This window comes from Budorcas taxicolor, chromosome 18 (assembly GCF_023091745.1).
Source record: "Budorcas taxicolor isolate Tak-1 chromosome 18, Takin1.1, whole genome shotgun sequence".
Classification (NCBI taxonomy): Eukaryota; Metazoa; Chordata; class Mammalia; order Artiodactyla; family Bovidae; genus Budorcas; species Budorcas taxicolor.
This window is the reverse complement of record NC_068927.1, coordinates 48,997,530-49,025,389: the sequence shown is the minus strand read 5'-3', so window position 1 is coordinate 49,025,389 and position 27,860 is coordinate 48,997,530. Positions and strand designations below refer to the sequence as shown.

At 43.3% G+C, this 27,860-nt stretch overlaps 2 protein-coding genes across 2 annotated transcripts in view; one reads left to right on the top strand and one right to left on the bottom strand.

Moving 5' to 3' along the window:
* Positions 1-1,810: 1,810 nt before the first annotated feature.
* Positions 1,811-23,908, top strand: LOC128063943 (WD repeat-containing protein 87-like). Its single transcript, XM_052656773.1, has 8 exons — positions 1,811-1,918; positions 12,552-15,424; positions 16,891-17,153; positions 17,835-19,005; positions 20,245-21,250; positions 21,431-21,821; positions 22,245-22,875; positions 23,137-23,908. The coding sequence occupies exons 1-8, from the start codon at positions 1,811-1,813 to the stop codon at positions 23,906-23,908; spliced, it is 7,215 nt and encodes a 2,404-aa protein (XP_052512733.1).
* A 787-nt stretch (positions 23,909-24,695) lies between these two features.
* LOC128063942 (zinc finger protein 607-like) overlaps positions 24,696-27,860 on the bottom strand; it is a 56,197-nt gene continuing 53,032 nt past the window's right edge. The window contains exon 7 of the mRNA XM_052656772.1: positions 24,696-24,727. Coding sequence (XP_052512732.1) covers positions 24,696-24,727 — 32 coding nt within the window. The remainder of the gene's footprint in view (positions 24,728-27,860) is intronic.

Here is a 27,860-nt window from a genome sequence, read left to right as displayed (position 1 = left end):
AGTTGTGGGATCTTCCTGAACCAGGGATTGAACCTGTGTCCCCTACCTAGGGCAGGCAGATTCTTAACCACTGGACCACCAGCGAAGCCCTGGGTCCCTCTCTCTCATGGCCCAAGTCCTCTCTCCTTTCTTAGCCAAGGCAGTACTACCCTAATTCCCAGTCATTAGGGTCAGTTTGAGGCCCTGAAAACTACACCTCTTCAGGAGCATCACAGAAGCAGTTTGCACTTATTGTTGTGTCCTTCTCCCTAACGCTTTCTTCATTTCTGGCTCCTGGAATTGAGCTACTTGTTGTTCTACCCAGCATCTCTAAGGAGTGTGTAGTAGGAGACTTTCAGCTTATTTGAGTGTGGCATCTTGTTCAGCGTCTGCCTTCTGTGTTGGATGGTAAACTCCATGCAGGCAGACAGACATTCCTGTTCACTGCTTTGTCTCTAGCCCTCGGCACAGAGCCTGGCATATACTGAACGCTGAGTGAATCTATGTGGAACAGATGAGTGACTTTCACATACATGAAGGCTTCAGTTGTGATGAGGAGAGAGACAGTTGTGTCTACAAAATTATGTCTTAAGAAATGAGCATGCCAGTGAAGAGAGTTACAGGAGGGCTGGAAAGCCAGGCTCCTGTGTTGTTTCACCTGTGCTACAACGGACTCACTTAAGCTCACCTAACAGCTTGCTTTTGCTACATTTTTTCCTATTGTAGATTTCATAAAAACCCCTACTTCATTCCTATCTTTTTTTAGAAACCATATTTAGGTATAATTTGCATGTACTAAAGTATACCCATTTAAGTGTATGTTTCGGTGAGTTTTGACAAACTTATATAAACATGTGACAACTACCAAAGTCATGATATAGAATATTTCCATCACTGCAAGATGTTCCCTTTTACCCCTGGCTAGCTGCTGCTGCTGCTGCTAAGTCGCTTCAGTCGTGTCCAACTCTGTGCGACCCCATAGACGTCAGCCTACCAGGCTCCCCCGTCCCTGGGATTCTCCAGGCCATAACACTGGAGTGGGTTGCCATTTCCTTCTCCAATGCATGAAAGTGAAAAGTAAAATTGAAGTCGCTCAGTCGTGTCTGACCCTCAGCGACCCCATGGACTGCAGCCTTCTAGGCTCCTCCATCCATGGGATTTTCCAGGCAAGAGTACTGGAGTGGGGTGCCATTGCCTTCTCCAACCCCTGCCTAGGCAATCCCCCAAATTCTTAGCCCCAAGTAGTCACTCATTTGCTCTCTGTCCCTATAGGTTCAATGATTCCTTTCTAGAATTTCATATAATAGATGGAATCAAATAGTACATGTTCTATAACGTTTTGGGGATTCATCCATGTTGCAAGTATCAGTAGTTCACTCTGACCCCTATTTGTTTTGTTTTGTTTTGTTTTTTGCTTCACTGGGTCTTTGCTACTGCACTCAGGCTTTTGCTAGTTGAAGCAAGCAGGGGCTATTCTTCCTTGCAGTGTGCGGGCTTTTAATTGCAGCAGCTTCTCATTGCGGAGCGTGGGCTCAATAGCTATAGCACATGGGCTTTGTTGCTCCTTAGCATGTGAAATCTTCTTGGAGCACGGATGGAATCCGTGTCCCCTGCACTGGCAGGCAGATTCTTATCCACTGTACCACCAGGGAAGTCCTGGCCCCTATCTTTCTGAAATAAGAGCTTCTTCTGTTTCTAAAGGACTAATTTTGCTTCTGCCCTTCTCTAAGTTTCCCTGTTGCTCTTCTCTCTCTCAGTTTCCTTATTTTCCAGTCTCACATCAGACATTGTAATTCAGTCATTTTTGCTCCCACAGATTCTATAATCCAAGATGTCTTTTAAGTGCTGGGATATCACGAGAACGTCAACATCACCCAGACTTATTCCTGAGTGGAAGGACTTGAAACCCCTCTTAAAGGGCATCCTGAAGGATAAACAGGTGACGTGTATAAGAGATACATGCATGGTGGGCTTGGACTAATTCTCTATCCCTGCCAGGGCAGCCTGTGGCAGAAGCAACATGTGATCCACTTTGGAAGGGCCCTCTCACAGCCCTAAACAACTCCCAAGTCTAGATTAATATGATAACGTTAGTTATAATTAGAACATGTGCTGCAAAAACTAAACGAAAACCAGAAAATGGCCTTAAATGGATTAAACAAGCAGGAGGCATCTTTGTCTTACATGGTGTCAAAGAATCATGTTCCTTTTTACTCCCTTTTTTACCTGTTTAGTATTCAGCTGAGTATCATAAGGGTACAAGATAGTTGCCACACTTCCAGCTTTAAATTAAAAGTAGGTAAAAGAGAAAGGTCAGAGAGCACAGGGTTGTGCCAGCCTTGGTGCCATGGTGCTACTCTGTTGTCACTGTTGTTCAGGTGCTCAGTCATGTCCAACTCTTTGTGGCCCCGTGGACTGTGTAGCACACCGGGCTTCCCTGTCCTTCACTATCTCCTGGGGTTTGCTCAAACTCACGTCCATTGAGTCAGTGATGCTATCTTACCATCTCATCCTCTGTCACCCACTTCTCCTTTTGCCTCAATCTTTCCCAGCATCAGGGTCTTTTCCAGTGAGTCAGCCCTTCACACCAGGTGGCCGAAGTGTTGGAGCGTCAGTGTCAGTACCGCTCTCCAGAATTTCTGAGTCCATGATCACCTTAATCAAGTTCCAAGTTTTATCAAGATGGAAGGAGGAGGAAGAGCAAGGAGTGGGGATTGACACAGAGTAGGTAACAGTAGTGCCAGGTACAGACACACTGCTTGGGCTTAAGATATCCTTTTCTTTTAGAGTTCTTCTGTAGATGAGCATTGACAGTGCGGAATGAGTGAGCAAATTATTTGTACATGAAGTCTGGAAAGGAGGAGAGGAATGGTGATTAACTAAGGCATAAAGGGTGTGCTGCCATCTATGGGGTCGCAGAGTCGGACATGACTGAAGCGACTTAGCAGCAGCAGCAGCAGCAAAGGGTGTGTAAATGAGGTTTCTGGTTCAATGAAGAGGGAAGATCATGATCAGACACCATGATCCTCTCAACTCTGTGGCTGTCCCTGAATCATGCTTGAAGTTCTCCAGCTCTCTGTATTCTCTGAGAACATACAAAGATCTGACAGTGGGGATTTTAAGGAGGATAGAGATTCTGAGTTGTGGATAATGGCTTCAGCACCGTTTCAAAGCCTCTGTGGATGTAGGCAGCAGGCATGATGGGCATTTTGAGTAAAGAAGTATTAATACTTGGAGTATAAAATGAAGCAGGGCAAAGGCTAACAGAGCTCTCCCAGGAGAATGCACTGGTCATAGCAAACACCCTCTTCCAACAACACAAGAGTTGAATCTACCCATGGACTTCATCAGACGGCCATACCAAAATCAGATTGATTATATTCTTTGCAGCCGAAGATGGAGAAGCTGTATACAGTCAGCAAAAACAAGACTGGGAGCAGACTGTGGCTCAGATCATGAACTCCTCATTGCAAAATTCAGACTTAAATTGAAGAAAGTAGGGAAAGCCATTTGATCATTCAGGTCATTTGAACATCCAGGTCATCATGACCTAAATCAAATCCCTTACGATTATACAGTGGAAGTGAGGAATAGATTCAAGGGATTAGATCTGATAGAGTGACTGAAGAACTATGGACAGAGGTTCGTGACACTGTACCATCCCCAAGAAAAAGAAATGCAAAAAGGCAAAATGGTTGTCTGAGGAGGCCTTAAAAATAGCTGAGAAAAGAAGAGAAGCTAAAGGCAAAGAGAAAAGGAAAGATATACCCATCTGAATGCAGAGTTCCAAAGAATAGCAAGGAGAGGTAAGCAAGACTTCCTCAGTGATCAGTGCAAAGAAATAGAGGAAAACGATGGAATGGGAAAGCTTAGAGATCTCTTCAAGAAAATTAGAGATACCAAGGGAATATTTCATGCAAATTTGGGCACAATAAAGGACAGGAACAGTATGGACCTAACAGAAGCAGAAGATATTAAGAAGAGGTGGCAAGAATACACAGAAGAACTATACCAAAAAAAAAAAAAAGATCTTAATGACCCAGATAACCATGATGGTGTGATCACTCACCTAGAGCCAGACATCCTGGAATGTGAAGTCAAGAGGGCCTTAGGAACCATCATTATGAACAAAGCTAGTGGACATGATGGAATTCCCGCTGAGCTCTTTCAAATCCTAAAAGATGATGCTGTTAAAGTGCTGCACTCAGTATGCCAGCAAATTTGGAAAACTCAGCAGTGGCCACAGGACTGGAAAAGGTCAGTTTTCATTCCAACCCCAAAGAAAGGCAATGCCAAAGAATGTTCAAACTACCGCACAATTGCACTCATTTCACACCCTAGCAAAGTAATGCTCAAAATTCTCTAAGCCAGGCTTCAACAGTACATGAACTGAAAACTTCCAGATGTTCAAGCTGGATTTAGAAAAGGCAGAGGAACCAGAGATCAAATTGCCAACATCAGCTGGATTATAGAAAAAGCAAGAGAGTTCCAGAAAAATATCTATTTCTGCTTTATTGACTATGCCAAAGCCTTTGACTGTGTGGATCACAACAAACTGTGGGAAATTCTTCAAGAGATGGGAATACCAGACCGCCTTCCCTACCTCCTGAGAAATCTGTATGCAGTCAAGAAACAACAGTTAGAACTGGACATGGCACAACAGACTGGTTCTAAATTGGGAAAGGAGTACATCAAGGCTGTATACTGTCACCCTGCTTATTTAACTTATATGCAGAGTATATCATGAGAAATGCTGGGTTGGATGAAGCACAAGCTGGAATCACGACTGCCAGGAGAAATATCAATAACCTCAGATATGCAGATGACCCTTATGATGATGACCCTCAGATATGCACCACCCTTATGGCAGAAAGTGAAGAGGCACTAAAGAACGTCTTGAAGAAAGTAAAAGAGCAGAGTGAAAAAGCTGGCTTAAAACTCAACATTCAGAAAACGAAGATCCTGGCATCTGGTCCCATCACTTCATGGCAAATAGATGGGGAAACAGTGGAAACAGTGAGAGACTTTCTTTTCTTGGGCTCTAAAATCACTGCAGATGGTGAGTGCAATCATGAAATTAAAAGATGCTTGCTCCTTGAAAGAAAAGCTGTGACCAACCTAGACAGCATATTAAAAAGCAGAGACATTACTTTGCCAAGAAAAGTCCATCTAGTCAAAGCTATGGTTTTTCCAGTAGTCATGTATGGATGTTGGACCATAAAGAAAGCTAAACAGTGAAGAATTGATGCTTTTGAACTGTGGTGTTGACAAAGACTCTTGAGAGTCCCTTGGACTGCAAGGAGATCCAACCAGTCAATCCTAAAGGAAATCAGTCCTGAATATTCATTGGAAGGACTGATGCTGAAGCTGAAACTCCAATACTTTGGCCACCTGATGTGAAGATCTAACTCACTGGAAAAGACCCTGATGCTGCTGGGAAAGACAGAGAAGGCAATGGCACCCCACTCCAGTACCCTTGCCTGGGAAATCCCATAGATGGAGGAGCCTGGTAGGCTACAGTCCATGGGGTCTCAAAGAGTCAGACATGACTGAGCAACTTCACTTTCACTTTTCACTTTCATGCACTGGAGAAGGAAATGGCAACCCACTCCAGTATTCTTGCCTGGAGAATCTCAGGGACAGGAGCCTGGTGGGCTGCCATCTATGGGGTCGCACAGAGTCGGACATGACTGATGTGACTTAGCAGCAGCAGCAGCTGGGAAAGATTGAAGGCAGGGGGAGAAGGGGATGACAGAGGATGAGATGGTTAGATGGCATCACCAACTCAAGGGCCATGTGCTTGAGCAAGCTCCAGGAGTTGGTGATGGACAGGGAGGCTTGGCGTGCTGCAGTCCATGAGGTCGCAGAGTTGGACATGACTGAGTGACTGAGCTGAACTGAACTGAACTTGAGTATTTCACTTGCCAGCCTAGGTGGTCATAGTCCACATTCTAATACAGAGAGACTTGGAGAGTTAAATTCATGGACGATTGTTCAAGAGGCAGGTATAGCATGAGTGTCTGCTAAGAGGGACTTCCAAAGTTATGGAGCCTCAGCTTTGGTTAGTCAGAATGAGGAGTTCACATATGCTTGTTATAAGGATATCTTTATATAAATAAGGATATATATCCTAGGAAGATGCTACAGTCACTAGAAGGTAGTGTGTATTGTACTAGTAACATGTTGAAAAGAAACAAACTTCTCTTGAGGGATGCATGTGTGTGAAGTGTGTGTGCACATGTGCACACACACACACACTCCACTGGGTCAGAATTCAGAATATTGGAGCTGAAGCACAGCTAACTCTGTGTTGTCAACAACATGTTTTCCATGGATGCCCATGAGAATAGTGAAGGAGGTGCATGCCACAAGGGTCTAGTTGTCACACATGGTGGGCATTCCACGTGTGTGAAGCATGAGTTTCCCAGAGGCTACATATCATGTCTGTGATTGTGACAGGAGTGGTCCTTTGGGTGCAGGCAGGAACTTAAAAGTTTTGGTCCAACTGTGACAGGGAGAGATATTTACCAAGGTTGAGTTCCTTTATCATTCTCATATAGGATTGTATTTCTTTTGAAGATTTTGTTTTGTATAGTCATTTGTTAGAAGGCTCAGTAGTAAAGAATCTGCCTGTCATTGCAGGAGACAAGGAAGACATGGGTTCGATCCCTGGGTTGGGAAGATCCCCTGGAGGAGGAAATGACACCCCACTTCAGTATTCTTGCCAGGAAAATCCCATGGACAGAGGAGCCGGGCAGGCTACAGTCCATGGGGTTGCAATGAGTAGGACACAACTGAGCAACTGAGCATACGTACATACAAACATATAGTCATGTGTTAGTTGTCTGCTTAGCACCTGTTCCACTGGACTCTTATCTTTTAAGAGCTTAGCCCATAACTCTTTTGCTTAGCATCATATCCCCAGTGTCTGTCACAAACATACCACCAGCCTTTCTCAAAGGTGGTACCTCATCTGACCCATAGGACACAGACAATGATTTGAGGGGCTATTTTCTCAGTTCTCTTAAGGATGGTACATAACTAGTAGCATTCCTGATGCATAGGGAAGAATTAATACCTATTACATAGAATAGATATGTTGGGGTGTTGGGGCTTACTTCTCTCGCAGAACTTTGGTGAAGAAGGCTGGCAGCAACCAAAAGGCAAAGACTGGCCGAATGGATACAAAAACAAGACCCCTCTATATGCTGCTTACAAGAGACCCACTTCAAAACAAGGGACACATACAGACTGAAAGTGAAGGGCTGGAAAAAGATATACCACGCAAATAGAGACCAAAAGAAAGCAGGAGTGGCAATACTCATATCCGATAAAATAGACTTTAAAACAAAGGCTGTGAAAAGAGACAAAGAAGGCCACTACATAATGATCAAAGGATCAATCCAAGAAGAAGATATAACAATTATAAATATATATGCACCCAACATAGGAGCACCGCAATATGTAAGACAAATGCTAACAAGTATGAAAGGGGAAATCAACAATAACACAATAATAGTGGGAGACTTTAATACCCCACTCACACCTATGGACAGATCAACTAAACAGAAAATTAACAAAGAAACGCAAACTTTAAATGATACATTAGATCAATTAGACCTAATTGATATCTATAGGACATTTCACCCCAAAACAATGAATTTCACCTTTTTCTCAAGTGCTCATGGAACCTTCTCCAGGATAGATCACATCCTGGGCCATAAATCTAAACTTGATAAATTCAAAAAAATCGAAATCATTCCAAGCATCTTTTCTGACCATAATGCATTAAGATTAGATCTCAATTACAGGAGAAAAACTACTAAAAATTCCAACATATGGAGGTTGAACAACACACTTCTGAATAACCAACAAATCACAGAAGAAATCAAAAAAGAAATCAAAATATGCATAGAAACTAATGAAAATGAAAACACAACAACCCAAAACCTGTGGGACACTATAAAAGCAGCGCTAAGAGGAAAGTTCATAGCAATACAGGCATACCTCAAGAAACAAGAAAAAAGTCAAATAAATAACCTAACTCTACAACTAAAGCAACTAGAAAAGGAAGAATTGGAGAACCCCAGAGTTAGTAGAAGGAAAGAAATCTTAAAAATTAGGGCAGAAATAAATGCAAAAGAAACAAAAGAGACCATAGCAAAAATCAACAAAGCCAAAAGCTGGTTCTTTGAAAGGATAAATAAAATTGACAAACCATTAGCCAGACTCATCAAGAAGCAAAGAGAGAAAAATCAAATCAATAAAATTAGAAATGAAAATGGAGAGATCACAACAGACAACACAGAAATACAAAGGATCATAAGAGACTACTATCAGCAGTTGTATGCCAATAAAATGGACAACGTGGAAGAAATGGACAAATTCTTAGAAAAGTACAATTTTCCAAAACTGAACCAGGAAGAAATAGAAAATCTTAACAGACCCATCACAAGCACGGAAATTGAAACTGTAATCAGAAATCTTCCAGCAAACAAAAGCCCAGGTCCAGACGGCTTCACAGCTGAATTCTACCAAAAATTTCGAGAAGAGCTAACACCTATCCTACTCAAACTCTTCCAGAAAATTGCAGAGGAAGGTAAACTTCCAAACTCATTCTATGAGGCCACCATCACTCTAATACCAAAACCTGACAAAGATGTCACAAAAAAAGAAAACTACAGGCCAATATCACTGATGAACATAGATGCAAAAATCCTCAACAAAATTCTAGCAATCAGAATCCAACAACACATTAAAAAGATCATACACCATGACCAAGTGGGCTTTATCCCAGGGATGCAAGGATTCTTCAATATCCGCAAATCAATCAATGTAATTCACCACATTAACAAATTGAAAAATAAAAACCATATGATTATCTCAATAGATGCAGAGAAGGCCTTTGACAAAATTCAACATCCATTTATGATAAAAACTCTCCAGAAAGCAGGAATAGAAGGAACATACCTCAACATAATAAAAGCTATATATGACAAACCCACAGCAAACATTATCCTCAATGGTGAAAAATTGAAAGCATTTCCCCTAAAGTCAGGAACAAGACAAGGGTGTCCACTTTCACCGCTACTATTCAACATAGTTCTGGAAGTTTTGGCCACAGCAATCAGAGCAGAAAAAGAAATAAAAGGAATCCAAATTGGAAAAGAAGAAGTAAAACTCTCACTGTTTGCAGATGACATGATCCTCTACATGGAAAACCCGAAAGACTCCACCAGAAAATTACTAGAGCTCATCAATGAATATAGTAAAGTTGCAGGATATAAAATCAACACACAGAAATCCCTTGCATTCCTATACACCAATAATGAGAAAGTAGAAAAAGCAATTAAGGAAACAATTCCATTCACCATTGCAACGAAAAGAATAAAATACTTAGGAATATATCTACCCAAAGAAACTAAAGACCTATATATAGAAAACTATAAAACACTGATGAAAGAAATCAAAGAGGACACTAATAGATGGAGAAATATACCATGCTCATGGATCGGAATAATCAATATAGTGAAAATGAGTATACTACCCAAAGCAATTTACAAATTCAATGCAATCCCTATCAAGCTACCAGCCATATTTTTCACAGAACTAGAACAAATAATTTCAAGATTCGTATGGAAATACAAAAAACCTCGAATTGCCAAAGCAATCTTGAGAAAGAAGAATGGAACTGGAGGAATCAACTTGCCTGACTTCAGGCTCTACTACGAAGCCACAGTCATCAAAACAGTATGGTACTGGCACAAAGACAGACATATAGATCAATGGAACAAAATAGAAAGCCCAGAGATAAATCCACACACATATGGACACCTTATCTTTGACAAAGGAGGCAAGAATATACAATGGAGTAAAGACAATCTCTTTAACAAGTGGTGCTGGGAAAACTGGTCAACCACTTGTAAAAGAATGAAACTAGATCACTTTCTAACACCACACACAAAAATAAATTCAAAATGGATTAAAGATCTAAATGTAAGACCAGAAACTATAAAACTCCTAGAGGAGAACATAGGCAAAACACTCTCAGACATAAATCACAGCAGGATCCTCTATGATCCACCTCCCAGAATTCTGGAAATAAAAGCAAAAATAAACAAATGGGATCTAATTAAAATTAAAAGCTTCTGCACAACAAAGGAAAATATCAGCAAGGTGAAAAGACAGCCTTCTGAATGGGAGAAAATAATAGCAAATGAAGCAACTGACAAACAACTAATCTCAAAAATATACAAGCAACTTATGCAGCTCAATTCCAGAAAAATAAACGACCCAATCAAAAAATGGGCCAAAGAACTAAATAGACATTTCTCCAAAGAAGACATACGGATGGCTAACAAACACATGAAAAGATGCTCAACATCACTCATTATCAGAGAAATGCAAATCAAAACCACAATGAGGTACCACTTCACACCAGTCAGAATGGCTGCGATCCAAAAATCTGCAAGCAATAAATGCTGGAGAGGGTGTGGAGAAAAGGGAACCCTCCTACACTGTTGGTGGGAATGCAAACTAGTACAGCCACTATGGAGAACAGTGTGGAGATTCCTTAAAAAATTGCAAATAGAACTCCCTTATGACCCAGCAATCCCACTGCTGGGCATATACACCGAGGAAACCAGAATTGAAAGAGACACATGTACCCCAATGTTCATCGCAGCACTGTTTATAATAGCCAGGACATGGAAACAACCTAGATGTCCATCAGCAGATGAATGGATAAGAAAGCTGTGGTACATATACACAATGGAGTATTACTCAGCCGTTAAAAAGAATTCATTTGAATCAGTTCTGATGAGATGGACGAAACTGGAGCCGATTATACAGAGTGAAGTAAGCCAGAAAGAAAAACACCAATACAGTATACTAACACATATATATGGAATTTAGAAAGATGGCAATGACGACCCTGTATGCAAGACAGGAAAAAAGACGCAGCTGTCTATAACGGACTTTTGGACTCAGAGGGAGAGGGAGAGGGTGGGATGATATGGGAGAATGGCATTCTATCATGTATACTATCATGTAAGAATTGAATCGCTAGTCTATGTCTGACGCAGGATACAGCATGCTTGGGGCTGGTGCATGGGGATGACCCACAGAGATGTTATGGGGAGGGAGGTGGGAGGGGGGTTCATGTTTGGGAACACATGTAAGAATTAAAGATTTTAAAATTAAAAAAAAAAAAAAAAAGAGTCTTCTCCAACAAAAAAAAAAAAAAAAGAAGGCTGGCAGATACTGTGATGAATTAGGATGCATTCTGAGGGTGAGGGAGGAGAGGATAGCTCCCCCAGTTGTGCTTTCTAGAAGTAGGGTGAATAAATGTTGGCTAGCGAAAGAACAGATTACCACTAATCCCTCAATAAATATTCATTAAATGAATGAGTATGTGGGGATTCAACCCTTTTAGCTCAGGTCACTCCTCTCTCTCAGGTTGGTGAAAAGACAGAGGGTGATGTGAATATGCTGAGTGACTGGACTGAGATTCTATGCCAAGAGTCTCACCATCCTGAGAGCAAACCTTTCATCTGCTTCTACTCCATTGATGACAACTATTTTGTTTCCTTAAACTGGGTGGAACTGTATTCAAAGCAAATGCAGGTAAAGTGACCTCATGCTTTTCCCTCTCATTTAAAAAAAAATTGTATTTATTTATTTGGCTGCACTGGGTCTTTGTTGCTGGGCTCAGCCTCTCTCCAGTTGTGATCAATGGGGGCTACTCTCCAGTTGCAGTGAGTGGCTTTCTCATTGAAGTGGCTTCTTTTGTCATGGAGCATGCACTCTAGTGCACGCATGTTTCAGCAGTCACACTGCATAGGCCTACTAGTTGTGGCTTGTGGGCTCTATAGCACAGACTCAATATTTGTGGCACACAGGGTTAGCTGCCCCACGGCATGTGAATATTCCCAGGCCATGGAATGAACCCATGTCCCCTACATTGGCAGGCAAATTCTTAATCTCTGGACCACCAGGGAAGGTCCCCTACCTTGTTCCTAATCCACTTTACATGCATCATACTTAAACTGCCCTCATCTCAGGATGCTGAGGGTGATTCTAAGCTAGCTCATTGTAATACCCATCTCCATATACCAATCTGACCTGGATGCAGTGATCCGTCTTCCTCTCTAGTCATCAGGTTGACAGAATTCACATTCTCCATAAAGTAGGCTAAAGGCTAAGGAAAGAGCCTTAAGAATAGTGCTTCTATCACACACCTGACTCCTAGCAACAGGAAACTCACAAAGTCAAGCTATTCAGTCTTTTCTTAGACCCACAAGAGGGAAAAGGGATCTAAACATTCAACTTTTTTATACCCCTCATTTAAAATTTTTATTTATTCAGCTGTGCCAGGTCTTAGCTGCAGCATGTAATCTTTGATCTTTGCTGGGGCACGTGGGATCTGGTTCCGTGACCAGGGATCAAATTCGGGCCCTCTGCATTGGGAGCACAAGCCTTAGCCACTGGCCCACCAGGGAGATCCATTTACCCTTCACATTGGGGAGTAGCCTTTCTCCATGGTGAGACTTTCATCTCTCATCCTATTCTAGGCAGTACTGTGGATACAGAAGAAAGCTGCAGAAATGGAAGGAGTGATAAAAAAGATAAAGTTCCATGTGGCTCAGGTGCCACCCATCCAAGCAATGGTCCACATAGCTCCCTATCACATGTTAATTGCTTACTGTGATGACATGTGCCTGCGGCTCTTTGGGGATCACCATCAAGGGCTCATATCTCTGGGTATGGTCCCCTGTCGTTTCTCCATCAGCTGCCTCAGCTATGACTCAGAAACTGAGATGCTTCTCTCTGGTACCCTGGGGGCTGTGGTCACCTGGTTTATCTTGCCAAATGGCAGGGGCCTGCAAATGGCCCAAACTGTGCCTATGCCTGGTGGTGAGCTTGTTCAGGGCTTTTCCCTGAATGGCCCCCCGGGCTTCCTGGTGGCTCATTGTGAGAATAAGCCGAGAGTCTTCACCCACCAAGGTCAGGGCCAGCTGGAAGAGGTGAAGAAGTTCACTCCTGTCAACAGTGGCTCCACCATCACCTGCTCCTTCACTTGTTTATCTCAGGGCTACTTCTATGTTGGAAACAAGGATGGAGAAATCCATGCTTGGGGTCTAGACAGAGGTAACTTCCTCCACAGCTTCCAGGCTCATTCCTCATCAGTGATATGTATCCAAAGCCGGTCAGAGACCTATACCTTACTAACAGCAGGTGGTGAAGGTGTAGTGAAGGAATGGAACCTTGCCTTTGGGAACTTGCTGCGGCAGCTGGACATTGACAAGAACATGCAGAGACTGCAGTTCATTGATAATAGCACCTTTTTCTGCCAGACTAACCACAATTTCTCATTGTATCACCTACGCTACTTTTATAGCCTCTTCAATGTCTGTGGTTCTGCTCCCCAGGAGGTGCGGCGGGTCTGCTGTGGCCATAATTGGACTCGGATCCTATGTGCCACTAAGGACGGTCTGTTGCGCTTCTTGTCTCCAGTAACGGGAGATCTCCTGGTTATCACCTGGCCTCTACTTATCATGGATAAGGCTGTGGCTTGGGCCTATGACTCACACAGAGAGGAGCTCTTTGTGGCAACAGATGGTTCAGAGGTGCTGGTGTTTGATGCAACGCGCTCTCCTTGCACAGCCAAGTATCTTATGTGTCCTTCAGTAAACCCTGGGGATAGAGTCAGATGCCTGGCCTATGGGCACTACCATTTGGGTAAGGGCCTTGTAGGACTGATGTTCAGTGGGCATGACAGCGGCACTGTGAGAATCCTCTCCCACTACAGTTGTGCCCGAGTAGCAAAGATTCTTCACTCTGGGGCAGTCCTGGCATTGTCTACCCTGGAGGGTCCCCAGGAGTACTCCTTGGTCTGTTCCTATGGCATGGATAATATTGTATACCTCACAGAAGCTGTGCTGCAGGGGAACAGGGTAGTCCTGCAGCCTGTCAGCAAAATTATCTGTGTTTGGCCCCTAAAACACGTGATACTCTTGCCAGGTTCTGTGGGTGCCATCACTGAGAACCACCACTGGCATCTCTGGAGTTATCAGGACTTCCTGACATCTCCAGGATCAAAGCAGAGATCTGACTTTAAAGAGACAGAATGCCTGCACCGGTGTGCCATCACTTCATTTGATGTCTGCCTTTCCCTGAAACTTTTTGTCACAGGGGACACTGGCGGCTTAGTCCGGATCTGGGACTTCCAAGGGAAACTCATAACTGAGTTGGACTCTGCGTTACATTTTGGCCCACTCTGCTTTGCCAATGACCGGGGTGACCTGCTTTTGACTTTCAACCAGAGTCTTTACCTGGTATCCTGCTTAAAACTGCTCCCTCCAGCCCAGCTAATTCACCTTACTCTCCTGAACAATGCAGATGACATACAAGAAGCCCCTAAACCCTTCCTGCCTAGCTTCTTCTTTTCATTTGAAAAAGTATTTGTACCCAAATTTGTCTACTATGGTCAAGGGTTGCAGGAATTACGGGGGCTAGAGGCCCTTGTTAACAAGCGGATGATTGCTTTTGACCATACTGTGCCCCATGTTGTGGAGGAAGAGAGGCCTAAGTCCTCTGTGATGCAGGAGGGACCCACATTGCATTTTTTGGAAGATAAGTATATTGATTTTCCTATTCTTACTCCCAAGCGTGATCGTCCCCCCTTCGTGGTTCCTCCTCAGTTGCGACTGGCTGGCTGGGATGGGTTGAAACCTTACCAGATATTACGGTGTTTCTTTGGTCAAGGGCGGCCTTGGCCCTTTCCTCCAGATGGCTACATCCCCAACTCAGTGATCCGTGCCCGTCTTTGGCCTGAAGGTACCCCCGTCTTCTTGCACTGTGATCTCCACTCATCCTACCAAGATAAGGACTGGGACATGACTGGACTGAGCAGAAGTCAGGCACTGTCACCTGTGACTTCAATAAAACAGAAAATCTCAAAGAGGAAACCAGACCAAAAACCCATGCTGGGAAAACAAACTTTCTTTGATATTCTTGTAAACTTGGCCAGTCAAAATTGGATGGGAAGAAAACTGGATGAAGGACTTATCAATACTATAATTGAGACCATCCTCAACCTCACAGTTTACTGTTCTATAGAGCAATACAAGACGTATATCAGTATCCTGGCACAGATTTTTGCCTCCCATCAAGTATCTCCAAGGTGGCATTCTGAAACTGCTTGTCGCCTCATGGAAGACACAACTCATTCCAATCCAGAGGTCCGGGAGACAGCCTGGGAGGGACTGGAGAAGCTAGGCTTCATGAGCCGTTTCTTTGCAATTCCCCTGGCTGTGGGATTGATGGACAGTGATAAAAATGTGCGGGCTAAGGCCTTATACCTTATGGTAAGAGTCACAGGCATCCAAACTAAGAGCATGCTGATAGCGCTACTGAAGAGACGAGACACTCTCCAGGAAATGCAGTAAGTCAGTAACCTTATCCCCTTCTGTTCCTTCTGGCTCCTAACCTTCAAAATCTGACGCTTCTTTTCCTTTTCCCACAACTTTTTCTGTTCTTTTCCTCTGCCTGTGTTCTTTGTTTCTATTTGCTTTCCCCCCACACACTGTCTATCCCTTACTGACTTAAAAAAAAAAAAAAAAGCACAACATGAGAGTCAGGAGTTAAGTTTTATTTGGGCAAAATGAGGATCATAGCTCAGGCTATGACAGCATTTCAGATATTTCTGAGAAAATGCTCCAAAGAGATGGGGGTGGGGTGGTGTGCAGGGGGAGGTCAATATATATGTGATTTTGGTGAAGGGGGAGTTCATACAATCAAGTGCCTATTTTTGCAGAAGGTTTCTGCTAGTCACAAGGAGCAAATGTCACCATGAAGGAATCTGGTGCTTTTCTAGATATGAGGAGATGCAAGAATTGGGCTCATACATTAAAAAGAATGAAATAATGCCATCTGCAGCAATATTGATGGACCTAGCGAGTGTCATACTGAATGAAGTAAATCAGACAGAGAAGGAGAAATATCATATGACATCCCTTATATGTGGAATCTAAAAAGAAATGATACAAATGATCTTACAAAACAGAAAGAGACTCACAGACTTAGAAAATGAACTTACAGTTGCCAGGTGGAAAAGATAGTTAGCGAGTTTGGGATGGTCATGTACACACTGCTGTATTTAAAATGGATAACTAACGAGGACCTATTGTATAGCACATGGAACTCCGCTCAATGTTATGTGGCAGTCTGAATGGGAGGGGGTTTGGGGAAGAATGGATACATGTATATGTATGACTGAGTCCCTTTGCTGTTCACCTGAAACTATCACAACATTGTTAATTGGCTATATCCCAATAAAAAATTAAAAGTTCAAAAAAGAAAAAAAAGAAAGGAATTGGGCACATAAAATCAGTTCCTGAAAATATCTAACCATCTAAAGATCTGTTCTGCCAGTTTTTCCAGAGCAGACTGCCTTATTCCTGATCTCCACCTCCTGAACACAGTTCAGGGTGTGTTGATGGTCAACAACCACATTTGCACATCACTTAATCCTTGTAGAGGCAGATGGCAAATGTCCTTGGCAAGTGGCAATTTGTAGCTGAAACCCTCTTTTTCTGTCCATTGAGTAGCCTGCTCTTCCATCATTTCCTCATTTCCTTAAGATTCTTCGAGACTCAAGTCCCCAAATCACCCAACTAAAGAAGCATCTTGGGTCACTCTGACTACTCTATTCCTTGCTGTTGTAGATTTTTACCTCTTTATCCATCTTTTACCTTGAACTACTCTGTCCTAGATGGTTACTTTAGCCCTGCCTCTTCCACTATCCTTAAGCCACTACCTCCTTTTCCTCTTCTTCCTTCTCCTCCTTTTCCTCTAATTTGGTTTTATTGATGGCTCGGTATAATCCTTGTTTTACCTTGACTTTTGTAGGGAAGACTTTATTGGAGAAATCTCTCTGGACCAGCTGCTGGGAATTCAAGCTAGTGGTATCCAGTACCTGCTTACTCAGGTGGAACAGCGGTTAAATGAGAACCTGACCTTGTCACACAGAGAGGAGAAACCTCCTTTGGTTTTAGTTATATCAAGAGATCGTGAACTTGATGAACAAACACTCAAAATTTGGTCAGAACCTGCAAAGATCGCCAAACCAGATCAAAGAATGACACGTGTTACAGCAAAGAGCAAAAATCTCAGTATGTATGGGGTAACATATTGGGTATATTTGGGGCCCACTTTAGGGCACCAAAAGGAAGGGTCAATAAGCCCAAGTTATATAAAAAGATACCAGTGGTGACAGACTTAAGTAAGGACTCTTTCACAGAAAGTAACCTTTCTGGGAAAGATCTACCCCATAACAAATTTGTTTTTATTGTTTAGTCAATAAGTTGTGTGTGACTCTTTTGCGACCCCATGGACTATAGCCTGCCAAGGTCTTCTGTCCATGGGATTTCCCAGGCAAGAATACTGGAGTGGGTTGCCATTTCCTTCTCCAGGAGATCTTCCCACGACAAATATCAAGGTCTCATTTCTTTGTGCTGTGCTGTCCTAACTCACTTCAGTCCTGTCCAACTCTTTGGGACCCTATGGACTGTAGCTTGCCAGGCTCCTCTGTCCATGGGATTTCCCAAGCAAGAATACTGGAGTGAGCTGCCATTTCCTTCTTTGGGGGGGTCTTCCCACAACAAATACCAAGTCTTATTTCTTTAGGGATATGGAAATTGGGAAAAAAGAGCAGGCACTTCTGGGCCATAAAGCTTTTGTCGTCTGTACTTTTTGCTACCTTTTACAGCAGTTCATTGAACTAGGTGTGTCAGAGGATCTCACTCAGGACCTCTGTGTTTTTCTCAATTACTTTTCTCCCAATATCTCTGCAGTTAAAAAGGACATGAAAATTTCCAGGAAGCAGGGAGAGACAGAATTGAGCCCTGTGTTGGTGACTTTAGAGCATGAAGGTGAACAGAGAGAAGCCAAGGAATCAGATCAAATTGACATTCAGGATGTTGCCTCAGAGCCAGAGCTGTCGCTAAGTACTCTCAGCCCAGTCACATCCAAAGAGGATGCTGAATCAAAGGAGGTTGTGTTGAAGGCCAAAAAAGTCACAGAACCCACAAAAGCCTTGGAGATCAAAAAAGCAGTGAAGGCCAGAGAGGCAGTGGAGGCCATGGGAGTTATGAAGGCTATAGATCAACAGGACATGAGAGATTATGGAAAAGTGATCCCTGAGGCACAGAGACAAGAACACCTGAAAAAGCTCTGGGAAAGAGCAATGAAAAAAACCCATCACAAAGTAAGTGTGAAGTTGAAAGAGAAGAGAAAATTGAAGGAAATTCCAGAAACAACTGCAGAAGAGCCCAAGAAAGAAGTTATACAGGTTGCTGAGCAAGAAGAAGATGCAACGAAGGTATTTAGAAAGGATGGTCATGGTTTGTCTGGGATCCCTGGCCGCACGACCAAATCAGAAACCAGATCTTGGCGGGATGACATTTGCAATCTTGTGACCTCAAGGATAGCAAGTTCCAATCCAGGAATGTTAAGGGATCTGAGTCAAGAGTTGGTGAACTGGGCTCAGGCAATCCTTGCTCCCCAAGAGCCCAGCTGGGATCTCTTCCAGGAGATTTGTCCTCTTTTAAAGGACTCATCAGAACTGGATGACATGGAGATGGAAGAAACACCTGTTGTAACAGAAGTGGTTACAGAGGTTGTCAAGGAAGAAAAGACAGTAGGACTCGGAGAACAAGAACAAAGAGCTAAAAAAATGTTAAAGAAAGGCAAGGTGTCTTCTAAAGTCAAGAAAAAGAAAGTTGCTTACTTAGATGATCACCAAGTATCAGACAAAATGAGATTCCAAAAAGTAAAGATACTAGCTATGCAAAAAGGGAAAATAATTGGGGAAGCAAGAAAACTGAGTAAGCAGGATTTGAAATTAATGCAGGGAAAAGAGAAACTGACCAAGGACAAGAAATCGAGCCTTCAAAAAGAAAAAAGAGCTGAGGAGGAAGAAATATCACCCATCTCACAAAAGAAGTTAACCAAGGCAGAGCAGAAGTTAGTCCAAGGAGAAAAGAAGGGAACTGGGAAAGAAGAGGAACTACTAGGAAAAGGAAAGAGGGTGAACTGGGAAAGGGGAAAGGTCACCCCGGGACAAAGGACATGGTACTCGGAGAAGGTTACGCTGGACCACAAAGAAGGTAGGCAGGCCCAGGAAGAAGGGTTGCCTGCCTGGGAGGAGAGGAAGTTGCTCCATGAAGAGGAGCAGCTGATGGAGGAAGAGGAGGAGCTGATGGAGGAAGAGGAGGAGCTGATGGAGGAAGAGGAGGAGCTGATGGAGGAAGAGGAGGAGCTGATGGAGGAAGAGGAGGAGCTGAGTGAGGAAGAGGAGGAGCTGAGTGAGGAAGATGAAGAGCTGAGAAAGGAATTGGAGGTGCTGGGTGAGGAACTGGAGAAGCTAATTGAGGCACTGGGGGACCTCAATGAGGAACTAGAGGAGCTGGGTGAGGAAGAGGAGGCGCTGACCCAGGAGAAGGAGGAAATAATCCAGAACCTAGAGAAACAAATTGAAAAAATGATGAAAAGCTATCGCAAAATGAAGAAACAAATGGGGGAAACGGAGAAACATGATGAGGAAGAGGCATGGGAAAGGGAAAAATTGGCCCAGGAAGAGGAACATTTGTCTAAAGAAGAGGAAAGACTGTCTGGGAAAGAGGGAAAATGGACATTAAAAAGACACAGCTTGGTAAAGCAAGAGATGAAATTGATCCGAGAAAAGAAGAAATCGTTCATGATAGAGAAGAAAGAGGCCCGTAAAAAGAAACAAATCCAAGAAAAGGAAAAGCAAGTTGAGAAACCGGAGAAAGTAGACCAGGAGAGGCAGGCTAAGGAAAAGGAGGAAGATGCCAAGGACAAGCAATTAGCCAGGAAAAGACAGAAACTAAGCCAAAAAGAGGAGGAAATGTTTGGAGAAAAGGAAAAACTGTCACAACAAGAAGTTAAACAGATCCAGAAAAAGGCAAGCAAAGCGTGGGAAAAGGAGGGAGGGACCCAGAAAGTGAAGAAAATGACTAAGAAAAAGAGACGACAGATCTCAGGGAAAAACGTGGATCTAGGAGAGAAGGGAGAGGCTAGGAAAATGGAGAAACTGTCACTGAAAGAAGAGAAACAGGCCCAGGAAGGAAAGAGACAGGATCAGAAAAAGGAAAAATTGACTCCCAAAGTAGAGGAAGCAGCTGAGGAAAAAACCCAACTAGTCAGAGAAAAAATGAAACTGGTCTCAAAAGAGAAAAGTAGAGAGAAAATTGAGAAAGTGTCCCCCAAAGAAGAGAAATGGGTCATGGAAAAAGAGGATAAAATCAGCAAGGAAAAAAAACAATGGGCCCACAAAAGAAAACTAGCCCTACCAGAGGAGAAACAGGCCCAGAAAGAGAGAATATGGGGTCAGAAAGAGAGTGACCGAAGAAAACAATGGGCCTGGAGAAAAGAGAAATTGTCCCAAGAAGAGAAGAAACAAGCCGGTGAAATGGACAAAAAGTCCCAGCAAAGACAGGCAAGGGCTTTAGAGAAAAGACTGACTCAGGAAGACAGTATTATGGGCAAGGAAGAGAGGCATATTGCCAAGAAAGAAAGGGCAATAGCCAGGGAAGGAATTGGTGTAACGAAGAGAAAGGAAAAAGCAACTCAAGAAGAGAAAGAAACTATTGAAGAAGAGGGGAAACTGGCCTATGACGTTAGGGCCAAGGAGATGGGTGTTGCTAAGGAAGAAAAGAAAAGAATCCAAGAGGAGAGTATACAGGGAATGAGGAAACTGGATATGGGGATGGGGATTAGTTCTGAAGGAAGAGAGACTAGTTCCAGAGAAAAAGATATAAGGAAGAAAGAGAGTCACCTGATGCGGATCCTGGCTAAAATAATTAGAGAAATGAATAAAGTGCCATTGAAAGAAACAGGAATACCTGAGGAAGATCAATTGTTTTCTATGGGAATGAGTGAAACTGATGGCCAGAGGTGGGAATTTTCTAAAGAACCAGAGGAAATAACCAGAGAAGAGAAGCAGCTGGTTCAGAAAGAGAGAAAACTAGAAGACGACAGACTAGCTACTGAAGAGAGAATACTGACTGATGAAGAGGCCTTGGAGGAAGACCAAAGGTTATTAGAGAAGGTCCAGGAAAATATACTATTAGATAAAACCCAGGTAGACAGTATGTTGAAGGAGGCTCAGCAGCAAAATCTGTTAGGAGAAAAGCAGCTGAAGGAGCTTCTAAAGATAATCAAGGAGAAGAAACCAGAAAAGACCCAGGTAAAGTGGTTATTAGAGAATATCAGAGACATACTATTCGAAGGCTTATCAGAGCGTTTGATAGAGAAGGAAGTGGAAGCTCCAACTAAGAAGAGGATAGATGAGGAGAGGCTCATTGAAGGAGAGGAGGAGGAGGAGGAGATTCTGCCCAAGAAAGAGAAAGGGAAATACCTGATGAAGAAGAGGGAAAAGAAAGTAAGCCTGAGTGAAGAGGAATTGGAGGAGAGCTTGGCTGGGAAGCATAAGAAAAAGAGTTCAACCCAAATAAGGAAAACGGAAAAGAAACTGACTCAGGAGAAAGAGAAGCTGCATAAGAAGGTAAAAGAGGGCCCACATGAGGAAGAGATGGAGCTCTTCAGCAAGGAGGAAGGTGGGGACCCACACATGGAGGAGGAGGAGGACCTCAGTGAGGAGGAGGAGAGCCGAAGTGAGGAGGAGAGTCTGAGTGAAGAGGAAGAGGAGGGCCTGAGTGAGGAGGAAGAGGGCCTGAGTGAGGAGGAGAAGAGTCTGAGTGAGAAAGAGAAGAGTCTGAGTAAGAAAGAGAAGGCTCTGCGTGAGAAGAAGAGTCTGAGTGAGAAAGAGGAGAAAGAAGAAAAAATGGAGAAGACAGAGAAAAAAGAGGAGGAAAAGAAGGCAAGACAGAAGGATGAGGAGAGTATGAGTAAAGAGAAGGAACAGCCAAGAAGACTTACAGAGGCAATGCTCCCAGTAAAGCAGAGAGTATGGAAAACAGAGCTCCCAAAGGAAGGAGTGAACTTATCGAAGCCAGCGACAGTAAGTGAGGTTCTTGCTGAGAAAAGGGAAGACACAGCTAAAGAAGAAATGGCTCCTAAAAGAGACAGGTTGCTTTATGGACAGGTAAGTCCCACAGTTAGGGATAAGACTATGTGGCCAACAATTATGAAGAGCCCCCTGGAAACACCATTTCCTGTAGCCCTGGGAAAAGAAAAGGGAATGGTCCTGAAAGTGTTAGGGCATCATTTCGATTTGGAAGGACAGGAAAGTCAACTTCTTAAAGCATACCCCGTGACAACATCATTGGGAAGACAAGAGGATGTGCTCTTGGAAAAAGGCAGGGGCATGTTTTTACAAGTCATGGGAATGGAGACACAGACCCCCAAAGGCCTCCACAAGCCAAAGTCTCACTTACTTGAAATTATCAGAGAATCACAGAAACCTAAACGCAGGCCCAAAGATGGCACCTGGAAGTGGTTCTTAAAGTCTCAGGATTCTCAAAAGGGCAAGACTGAGGGCCAGGCCCCTGCCCCTGCCCCAACCCCAACCACAGCCCTGTACCCATCCCTTACCTCTATGCCAGCTAAAAGGCTTGATTCCCCAGATGAGGACTGGATTAGTAATGTCTTAGTAAGACTGGAAGCAGGAGAACAACTTTCAAGGGACAGTTTCCATAGACTGAGCCAACTCCTCAAGCACCTCACTTCAAAGGGATATTTGAAACAAACACATCTGTACAGTCTTAAAGCTGTGGCTAAACGCCTCCAGCAGAACCTACAGGGAGGTCACAGAGATATATCACGATGCTATAAAGATGCTTTGAGCCCAGTATACATAAAAGCGATCCCTCCAATCAGAAGGAAAGAAATGGAGAGTTGGGGAGAGCCATTCCCTATCCATGAGCCAGTGTTACTGTCAGCTACTAACAGGACTCAGACCACACAGGATCTCAGCTGGCATCCCTTAGCTGAGTCTTATAGGAAGGAGCAGGAACAGCAGTTATCCACTGCTGTCAAGAAGGTAAAGCACCTTTATCAAACCAGAAAGGATGTTCCTACAGCCTTCTATCCCTCTATGGATAAAGAGTCCTTGGACATCCGAGCCTTGGGGAGAAGAAGTGAGCTCCCCACATTTCACAAAGCAAAGTCCCGGCCCATCCCTACATCAGCATTACCATCAATGACCTACAGGGTTCAAGATCCAAAGGCTCTAACTTGGCTTCTTTTAGGAGAGCCTTACAGGAGTGCACGGGCACAGCAGTTATCCCATGTTCTCCAAGAGATGGGAATGCAACACTTTCATCCTGCCACAAGAGATATTTTCACAGGTGCCCATGCTTCTGTGGGAAAACAAACTCTGGCACTGATGTTTCAGAACGATGTCAGGGCTCTGAAGGGTGAAGGTAGGGCCCTCAAGCTGCCCCAGCTGGAAAAGAAGGCACAGCCTGTCTCTAAAGACAAGGAAGAGCTCCCCCAATGGGAGACATTTGTGGCCTTGTACCATGTTCTGCGGATGTTGCAGAAGCGATATGCGAGAGACAGTGCTGCGTGGATGGAACAGTTTAAACGTCTCATGGACTTGTACCAGCTCAAGTCTCCCCGAATCCAGAGGCTGCTACTGGAGTTGCTGCGGGGAAAGAGACTCCAACCACAACAGATCATCTACGAAGACACTGCAAGGATCAAGGAGTTGGTGCCTGGTGAACGGTTACTCTCTGACCTGTTGTGTGGTAGTTCTCGTACCCCTGCAGGTCCCCTTGAGTTCCAGAATGTTGTACCCTTGCCTGGGCAGAACAGAGTGCATACTATTCAACCCACGGGCATTGCCCAGTATGGATTCTTAGAACTTGCCTGGAAAAGGCTACCAAGGGTCAATCCTTACCGTAGGGAGAGGCTGCCCAACATCCCTACCCCCACTCTCTGATTTGGTTGACTATTAAGATTCTGGGGTCTTACTGGAAAATAAGACCCAGCCACAAGTTTTAAGCCTCCTTACCTGGTACCCACTTTAAGGTGAGGATAGACATGGACTCCTTTTCATTCAGCTCCAGGAACCTATTAATACATACTAAATAAAATGACATTTCTCATTTGTAACAAATTTGTTATTCAGTCGCTAAGTTGTGTCCAACTCTTTGAGACCCCATGGACTGCAGCACTCCAGGCGTCCTTGTCCATCACTGTCTCCTGGAGTTTGCTTAAACTCATGTCCATTGGGTCAGTGATGCTATCTACCCATCTCATCCTCTGCTGCCTTCTCCTTCTCTTGCCTTCGATCTTTCCCAGCATCAGTGTCTTTTCCAATGAGTTGTCTCTTCGCGTCAGCTGGCCAAAGGATTGGAGCTTCAGCTTCAGCATCAGACCTTCCAATAAATATTCAAGGTTCATTTCTTTAGGATTGACTGGTTTATTCTCCTTGCAGTCCAACGGACTCTCAAGAGTCTTCTCCAGTACTACAATTTGAAAGCATCAGTTCTTCAGCACTCAGCCTTCTTTATGGTCCAACTCTCATATCCATTCATGACTACTGGAAAAACCATAGCTTTGACCATATGGAACTTTGTCAGCAAAGTTATGTCTTTGCTTTTTAATATGGTGTCTAGGTTTGTCATAGCTTTCCTTCCAAGGAGCATCTTTTAATTGCATGGCTGCAGTCACTGTCCACAATGATTTTGAAACCCAAGAAAATAAAATCTAACAAATACTTTGGCTTATTTCTGTTCCTCCCCACGCTTAGAATCCCCTAAAAAGTAGACAGGAAAAGAAAACAAAAACAAAAACAACACCTTTAGGAAAGATATACCCATTTGATTGCAGAGTTCCAAAGAATAGCAAGGAGAGATAAGAAAGCCTTGCTCAGTGATCAATGCAAAGAAATACAGGAAAACAACTGAATGGGAAAGATTAGAGATCTCTTCAAGAAAATTAGAGATACCAAGGGAACTTTTCATGTAAAGATGGGCACAATAAAGGACAGAAATGGTATGGACCTAACAGAAGCAGGAGATATTAAGAAGAGGTGACAAGAATACACAGATCTGTACAAAAAAGATCTCACAACCCAGATAATCACGATGGTGTGATCACTCACCTAGAGCCAGACATCCTGCAATGTGAAGTCAAGAGGGCCTTAGGAACCATCATTATGAACAAAGCTAGTGGAAGTGATGGAATTCCAGCTGAGCTATTTCAAATCCTAAATGATGATGCTGTTAAAGTGCTGCACTCAATATGCCTGCAAATTTGGAAAAGTTAGCAGTGGCCACAGGACTGGAAAAGGTCAGTTTTCATTCCAACCCCAAAGAAAGGCAATGCCAAAGAATGCTCAAACTACCGCACAATTGTACTCCTCTCACATGCTAGCAAAGTAATGCTTCAAATTCTCCAAGCCAGGCTTCAACAGTATGTGAACCATGAACTTCCAGATGTTCAAGCTGGATTTAGAAAAGACAGAAGAACCAGAGATCAAATTGCCAACATCTGCTAGATCATCAAAAAAGCAAGAGAGTTCCAGAAAAAATCTACTTCTGCTTTATTGACTATGCCAAAGCCTTTGACTGTGTGGATCACAACAAACTGTGGGAAACTCTACAAGAGATGGGAATACCAGACCACCTTACCTGCCTCCCGGGAAATCTGTATACAGGTCAAGAAACAACAGTTAGAACTGGACATGGAACAACAAAATGGTTCTGAATCAGGAAAGGAGTATGTCAAGGCTGTATATTGTCACCCTGCTTATTTAACTTATATGCAGAGTACATCATGAGAAATGCTGAGCTGGATGAAGCACAAGCTGGAATCAAGACTGCTGGGGAAAATATCAATAACCTCAGATATGCAGATGACACCAGTCTTATGGCAGAAAGTGAAGAACTAAAGAGCCTCTTGATGAAAGTGAAAGAGGAGAGTGAAAAGTTGACTTAAAACTCAACATTCAAAAAACTAAGATGATGGCATCTGGTCCCATCCCTTCATGGGAAATAGATGGCAAAACAGTGGAAACAGCAAGAGATTTTCTTTTCTTGGGCTCCAAAACCACCACAGATGGTGAGTGCAATCGTGAAATTAAAAGATGCTTGCTCCTTGAAAGAAAAACTATGACCAACCTAGATAGCATATTAAAAAGCAGAGACATTACTTTGTCAAGAAAGGTCCGTCTAGTCAAAGCTATGGTTTTTCCAGTAGTCATGTATAGATGTGAGAGGTGGACTATAAAGAAAGCTGAGCGCCAAAGAATTGATGTTTTTGGACTGTGGTATTGGAGAAGACTCTTGAGAGTCCCTTGGACCGCGAGGAGATCCATCCAGTCCATCCTAAAGGAAATCAGTCCATCCTAAAGGAATATTTATTGGAAGGACTGACGCTGACGCTGGAACTCCAAACTTTGGCCACCTGATGTGAAGAACTAACTAATTGGAAAAGACCCTGAAGCTGGGAAATATTGAAGACAGGAGGAGAAGGGGATGGCAGAGGATGAGATGGTTGGATGGCATCACTGACTCCATAGAGATGAGTTTGAGTAAACTCCAGGAGTTGGTGATGGACAGGGAGGGCTGGCGTGCTGCAGTCCATGAGGTCACAAAGAGTTGGACACAACTGAGCAACTGAACTGAAGAGGGACCAGTTTTCCATTCAGTGGGATACATCCCTTGGAGGGCAGGGGCCAGTGTTTGATCACTTTTTGACAGGAAAGCCTGTCCTTCACTCAAATTCTTTGGTTGTAATTTCCTTTCCTCAAGAGATCTTGGAGGGAGTGTCTGGTACAGGTGGACTTTTATTTAGTGTTAATATGAGAGGAAGGAAAGAAGACCCACAGTTTTGTCCCTTTATAAATGTTGTTTTTAAAAGATTTATGGATGTTCTGGGTCTTCATTGCTGCACGTGGGTTTTCGCAAGTTGCAGCGAGTGGGGGCTACTCTCTAGTTTTGATATGTGGGCTTCTCTTTCTGTGGAGCACGGGTTTTTGGCACGCTGCTTTCAGTATTTGCAGCAGGACTCAGTAGTTGTGGCTTAGTTGCTCCACAGCACATGGGATCTTCCCAGACCAGGGATCGAACCTGTGTCTCCTGCATTGGCAGGCAGATTCTTTACCAAAGTCTAAACTTTGTTCTTAAGTTCTTCAACATTTCTGATTCAGTGTTCTCATGTACATCACAGGGATAAAGAGTGAAATAATGGCTGTGTATCCATTTGAATTCAGAAGAATTCTAGCCCTTGCTTTGCCATTTATTAGTTCTTTAATCTTAGTTTTTGGTTTTCTCAAAGTAAAATGGTGACAATAATGTCTACCTAAGTGAAACGCTTAATTCAGTTCCAGGAATTCAGTCCTTTTCTTCTAATGGATAGCTATTTTTAATGAGATATAGTGTGGGGATAAAAATGTAGGTTCTAGATTCAAACTAGGATTTGAATCCCTGCCTTTCAATTTAAAATGTAATCTCAAGTCAATGATTTCATTTCTCTAATCCTCAGTTTTATCATGTGCAAAAATGGGGCTCATTATGAGGTTCAAATGAGATCCTCCCTATGCCCATTTTAGCATACTGGGAGCACAGGAAAGGAATTGTAGGCTAGATGAGGGGCCTGAAACCTCAAGAGAGATTGGAGGTACCTTGAGAAAAGGGACAGAGCTCAAGGAGAGGGCCAGCAAGAGCAAAGAAGATGCCAGAGCATGAAGATGCTTAGAGGCTCAGGAGAAAATCTTGGGTGTAAGAATTATCAGAGTTCTCTGGAATATGACAGAATCTAAGCAAAAGTTTGGAAGCCCAGGCGATCAGAATCTTGGGAGCTTTGGGAAGAGACCCTGGAGCAGGAGTCAGATATCATGGGAGAGGTCTGGGAGTCCAAGATTTCTGGATATTGATTTCGCATCT